General features: G+C 43.7%; 1 protein-coding gene across 1 annotated transcript; it reads left to right on the top strand.

Annotated features, from left to right (window-relative positions):
• Positions 1–391: 391 nt before the first annotated feature.
• Positions 392–3,450, top strand: LRRC14B (leucine rich repeat containing 14B). The gene is made up of 2 exons (XM_010158756.1): positions 392–1,296; positions 2,805–3,450. The coding sequence occupies exons 1-2, from the start codon at positions 392–394 to the stop codon at positions 3,448–3,450; spliced, it is 1,551 nt and encodes a 516-aa protein (XP_010157058.1).
• The last annotated feature ends 3,167 nt before the right edge of the window (positions 3,451–6,617 follow it).

Here is a 6,617-nt window from a genome sequence, read left to right as displayed (position 1 = left end):
TAGGTGTTCAAGTTGGAACCCTGAGTGCCTTTTTGTACGGCCTAGGAAAGATACAGAAATACTCTTGCGTATATGTGTTGCCCTGATCTTACTGTTCCTGCTGGGCAGCGGTCTGTACTTAGCTGAGCTAGTTAGCTTTGTAATAAATATGAGGGTTTAAATGAATACATGCTCTCTGACTAAAGACCTCACAGTTAATTACTGCAGAATCCAGTATAGCTCCAAAATAGAAACCAGAGATCAGCATGTGACTATTTATTCTGCCGCCCCAGCAAGGCTTCCGTTGGCAGCAAACAGCAGCTGCGGGTAAAAATAGAAGGTGATAAGCAACGAGGCTCTTCAGCTGAACACAGAAGTCGCTCTCCATGACAGCAAGGAGTCCAGAGCAACAATGAAGTCTCTCCGATTCATTAGCGCTGAAGCCTTCGTGTCAAATGCGGAATTTGCCAGGAAGAGTCTCAGCGGTGTTGCCCATAATCTTTTTCCTCTTCTTTTTAAAGCCAGCTATTTACTGGAGCAAGGGGAAGTGATTCATGACTTGGTAGAGAACTGGCCACTTGTTGACTTTAACATGGGAAAACTTTTGGGAACTACTGCAGACTACCAGGAAGACCTGAGCCATAGAACATGCTCGATGTGCTTGGAAAGCTGTCTGACAGGGCTGAGAGACTATGTGCTACATCATCCTTCTCCCTGTGTGAAAAGGTTGAAAGTGGTTGACCTGACGGGAATAAAAGATGTTGAATTTCAGTTCTGTCAGTGTAAGAAGAGGATGGGCAGGTGGGCCAGGACGCAGCTGCTCTCCAAGCTTTGTTTAGAACTGCTGCTTTACCCGCAACGAACGCAGCGCAATCCAGGTACCTTTGGAATCAGTATTGATGTGCTAATTGACTTGTTTGTGACAGAGCGGAACTATGATCTGGTAGCGCAGGCCCTGCTGAAGAAATGCTATTGTCCACTGAAGATCTGCTGTGTGGCCTTCAGATCCGACAACCTGGCTTTGCAGAAATTCTTCTCTATCATAAAGCTCACCGATCCCTCTTTGTTGCGCAAACTGGAAATAGTTCACAATGTTCGCTTGGAAATGGAACACTTGGAAATACTCTTTAACAGTATCCACTTCCCTCTGCTGATGTCCTTGACCTTGCCAGCGCGAACGTTTAACGTGCGGAGGTTCACTGCCGCAGACGAGCGGATGCTCGCTAGCATTGGGGAAAAGATGGGTGAAATGACACAGCTGACTGAGCTGAGCGTGTCATTTTCTGTACTCACAGGACGGATACAGAAACTGCTCAGGTAATTTGGTCATCCTGCTTTCATTCAGACTCTAATGAACGGCCCTTTGTGCCATCAGCAAGCTGAGAATCTCTGAGAATAAGGGAAGTGGTTATACCTCAGGCTGTGTGTGAGAGAGGGCAGCAGAATGCTAGGAAAGAGTATTTGCTGGGGAAAATTGGAAGCCAGTGTATATCTGTTCTTTTTAGTCTTCCAGAGCCCATCTGGTGACTATGGTGACAATATACTTTTAGCTACCACGTAAGACGGGGGTATATCCAAATATTTTTGATTTGCCACATTCTTGAGCTTATATATCAGTCAGCTTGGGCTGGCCTTTGGTGCAAGACCTGACCTGTATTCCAAGTATTCTTCAGGGTCTCTAGTGATTTTTTTTCCTTTAAAAAAAGGTCAGTAAATATACTAAGGTGCCACAGATACTGTATTTTTAGGTGGGCAGGGGGATACTAGACTCTGATTTGAGACTTTGATTTCAGTTGTTTGTTGCATCTGTTGATCTCAAGGCAAGAGAGATCTGATGCTCTTCTGTACTGAAAATTAGGTGAATATATCAAGATTCATTATGAATTCTTGGGAAAAATTGGCAATTCTCAAAATAATAACAAGCTGCCAGTGAACAGCGTTCATACTTGAATAGAAGGTAAGTTAGCTGTATGATTTTCAGAGAATCTAAAAATGAAAATAGGCAAAAAATGAAAACAGGCAAAATTTTAATCGAGGTAAATCACCTTGATCTGAAATTCCTCCTGTACAAAGAAGTCATTTCATTTAAAAGTTGTTAATGGCAAACTGGTTATATTGTTAGAAATAAATTAGAAAATTCTAACCTTGATCCAGCTGAGGTCTGTGGCAGAAGTCTTATTAAGATTTAGTATGCCAAAAGGGATCTCTTGATTTTCATCTGTCATATTTATATTACACTAGAATATTTGCACATAAACTCAGGTACACTTCTTCCAGTCTTTTTCTTCATCAGAAGCTGTCTGTGCAACTCCACAACAATACAATGTGTAAACCTCTTGGACATTTAAGAACATTATAGAAGCAAAACTAGAAACAGCAGCAGATGTCTTGTTAAAATACTGATTGGCTTTCGTTTTGGAATGAATCCTTCCTTAATGGAAATTATCTAAATCTCTGGAATTTTAACAGTTTTCTACAATAAGCTACTAATTAGCTACTAATCTGCTGTTAATTCAGCAAATATAGACACGTGACAGCACGTAACTGGTAACAAGATAGACACGTAGACTGTTACCAAATTAATCCCCGTTAAAACAGCACAGTTGGAGTCATGTAAGGTAGGAGATAATTCAAGGAACTGATTTCAGGAGGAAAATATGTTTGTCATGGTTGGCACATGATTCTGTTTTTCAAAAGAAGTTAGGGAAAATAATGAATGCAGCAGATGGCTACATTCATAATGCGGATAGTTGTATGGAAATCATGTAAATGTAGCTTTTCGGTGTTCTATGCCATAAAGCTTTTTTTTCTCTTTAATTCTGCAGCCCACTAAAAACTCCACTGAAGATGCTGGATGTTTCTAACTGCTCGTTGAACCACGCTGATATGGCCTATTTAGCCAATAGCGTCCACGCCAGTCACCTGGAAGCCCTGGACCTGAGCGGTCACAATATACCAGACCTTTACCCATCAACATTCTTTAAGCTTCTCAGCCATTCCTCTTCAGTGCTCAGGAGTCTCACCTTGGAGGAATGTAACATCCAAGACACTCACGTCAACATGTTGATTTTAGGCTTAAGCCCTTGTCAGAAACTACAGGAGTTTAAGTTTCTTGGAAACCCGCTATCATCCCAAGCACTTAAACACCTTTTCACATTTCTCTGTGAGTTGCCAGCGCTGAAAAATGTGGAGTTCCCAGTTCCAAGGGACTGCTACCCTCTTGGCATCACCTACCCGATTGATGATGCCAGTCTCAGCAGATTCGATTACCAGAAATACGAAAGCGTAGCAGAGGAGCTTGACCTCATTTTACTCCAAGCAAATAGGAAGGATGTGAAGGCTTCAACTCCACTCTTCGGCAGTTATGATGCAGCTGTTCAGGAGACAAACAACGAACTGGGAGCTTACTTGATCAATTCCTTCAAAGAGACGTTAGAGAAGTTCACTGCTTCCCTTAACAAAATGAGTTAAAGGTGGTAACGTAGTGGTGATGAGGTGCCCTGTCAAATCAGAAGGTAATGTAGTCTTATAGAACTGTGCTTTCACTGATCAGTCTGGAGTTCTCTTTAATTTCTTGGCTGAATTTACTTCTGTTTGAACAGCCTCTGAGCATCTGATGTACTCTAACTGTGCTGTATCTAGTGCATACATCTTACGTAAGCACTACTTGCTCTCAAAATAGGGGAGGACCCTTAATAGCTTGTTATTTTGCTCAAAAGCACTTTGCTTCTGAGTAAAACAGGAGGTGTCTAAGCTTGGCTGATTTCAAAGAGAGTTTCCTTTTGGATTTGGCAGTGAGGCTTGTAGCACTGCAGAAGAGACAGGAAAGTCCTTTCCCAAGTCTGGCAGGATGTCCCAAAGATTGTGTGCTTATCCACACCCATGGCTCCCTGAACCAGTTTTGCCCTTGGCTTTCTGCATTCCCCAGTATATTCCCAATAGTAGGGGGGGTGTCTAATCCTCCATGTCCCTGCGCCCCCCTTTTTTCTGCAGAGGCAAGCCCAATAAACCTCCTTTTGCAGGGGGAATCACAGAGTGTCTAATACACTGTGTGGGTGAGGAGTAAAGCTCCGTGCCGAGGAGGCAGCAGCAAACCCAAAGGTTGTCTGACAGCAGGGGATTCCCCCCGGCAACCTAGAGCAGCCTGTGAGGATTCTGCTGAAGCTCTTGCACAGGGTGTTGTACAGAGGCGTCCCAGGCCAGAGCCGCACAGCCATGGTTGTTGCCATGTCAGCAGGTCAGCGCCTCGAGCTGCTCCCTCTGACTCCGCTTCTCGGCTGGTGGAATGCACCCTGCTGCTTTCAGCCGTTTTAAAGAAGGTCTAGGATGGTGGTAACAACCCCCAAAAAAAGATTAACGTTAGAAACACATGTAGAAAAATGAATCCAATGCCGGTTTCAAACATGTGGAAGAGGGACAAGGCAGGCTGCTCAGTATCTCTTCTGCCCGGCTGTGTGTTGTTCTGCTACAAAATCAGAACCAGCGCCCGGAGGAATCCCATTTATTTGGCAAGCTACGTATTTGAGTGACAGAGTAAACAGAATCCCAGAGACCACCACCCCCCAGACTGTGTTGGAACATGTGTAAAAGGGCCAGCAGGATTTCAGGACGCAGTAGTAGGGCCACAAAACAAGTCTAAGGAGAGTACTGTAGCGGGGGAGCAATCCCTGGGCAGTCGGCAACTTCTCACCCGCAATACTGCGGACAGACCAAAGAGAAAGCTCTTACCTGTTGTCAGCCAATTTGAGACAATTTCTACTAACAGCTCTGTCAACTCTACCAGAGCTCAGACTACTGTGACGTAGAACTAGAGACTTGTTTAGCTTCTGGGTGATCTGAAAGAAAACCAAGAAGATGCTCAGGTTAATGATGTCCATCACTGCCATTAAACACGATTTAACAGTGCCTGAATCTTGATTAAACAGCACTGAAAGCGAGTATCGTAGCAGGAGTCGAGGTGTCAGTAGTAAAGCTCAATATTAAGGTAACAAAGGCAGCTTACTTGCAGTAATACTGGATCCCACCATCTGAGGCTAAGGAAAATCTTGCTTCATTTAGGCAGTGCTGGTTTGTGAAGCTTTCTGTTTATCCATGGGAAGACTATGCAAGCAGCTACTAACCTGGTTTACAAAAAAAAAAAAGGAATGGAGCACTAAGAAGAGCTTACAGGTTTCACAGCATGCATTTAACTTATTTTTTGATGTCTTCCTAGCTTATGGTCTTCCTTTCAACATGTTTTATTGATTAAAAATATGATGGTGAAATTGAAAATGAATGGATGTGACTTGTTTATGTTTACAGAGCACTAAAAAAAAGAAAAAGACCAGAAAAAAGACATCATCTAAGCTGCCAATACAAGCAGCTGTGATTTAGAAAATGCTAGAATCAGGTTCCATATGGTCTTGCTTATATTCAAACGGAGTTCTGCGTGCTCTGTCATCCCCGCCTCTACTCTTTGCCTTTCCCTCCCTCTGACCTTGCCGTTCTTTCCATCCTACACTTGACCTATGACTTCTCAACCAGTCGGAAATGGTTTGAATTTTGCCGGGCCAAGCATCTGCTCCTTGGGGATGAGTAGTGGCACTTCCTGTTGCTGGGACATTCCATACACAGTAGCTGTCCTCCACCCTGGCAGCGGGGCTGGCTCACAGGTCGGACCTGGCAGCGAGAGTTGGCTGTTTTGGAAGCACATTGTACTACAACACCTAGTCCCTGCCTGTGTCAGTCCACACAAAAGGGCTTGTTCATAGGTCAGCTCTTATTTTGGAATATTTAGATGCTGTATGAAGACTGCTACAGCTATCACCCTGCTTTCTCCTTGCCTAAAGCCAGTCCTGGTCCAACCTTTTATTTTATTTCCTCCTTCTTCTGTTTCCCACGAACTCCTGCCTGTCTCCCGTTTCCAGCCTCACGCATATATATATATATATACGTGCTGTATATTTACAACTCTGGGCGAGGAGGAGTCTGTGGAGACTGCAGTTTTAGTGCCCAGTGAGGAACAGCGTGAGGTCTGTTTCAAATATTGCCTTTGATCCTGGAGTACTGCGTTACAGACACGATGGGCATTCCTCACCTCACGCAGAATCCCTGTGAACGACCTGACAGAGTTGGAACGCCTGGATCCCCGTGTAGAAAGGACTTAGATCCTGTTCCTGGGAAGCCAACTGCTCTTTCAAAAGTTTCGCGATCTCCTAAAATGCATTTTGATAGGGTTGATGCACAAGTTGTATTGTTCACAGTTGCATGTTAAAACCTAATTGCATGACTTACAGTATTAACTAAAATGCATAACAATGTAGCAGCGTATCATGCTGTTTTATGTACAACAGGGTATCGGTACCTTGAGTAGCATTGAACTCAGATGGCTGAACTGCAACAACACACTGCTGATCATGCTGTTTTATGTACAACAGGGTATCCGTACCTTGAGTAGCATTGAACTCAGACGGCTGAACTGCTGCAACAAAACACTGCTGGCATATGACTAATATTTTACAGACAAAAAACTGTGTTTACCTCAGAACTTGTTAGCAGAAAATGTCGTATTTTGGGCAAGGAAGGAGTTGTGCCATTTTGGAATGGAATCTGGCATTTTTTTTCTAATTTAAATGTTGCAATTTCCAACTTCCGGAGCC

The sequence above is a fragment of the Eurypyga helias genome, unplaced genomic scaffold (genome assembly GCF_000690775.1).
Source record: "Eurypyga helias isolate BGI_N326 unplaced genomic scaffold, ASM69077v1 scaffold6979, whole genome shotgun sequence".
In the NCBI taxonomy this organism is placed as follows: domain Eukaryota; kingdom Metazoa; phylum Chordata; class Aves; order Eurypygiformes; family Eurypygidae; genus Eurypyga; species Eurypyga helias.
Note: the sequence above shows the minus strand (reverse complement) of the source record. Positions and strands in the feature narration are given on the sequence as shown.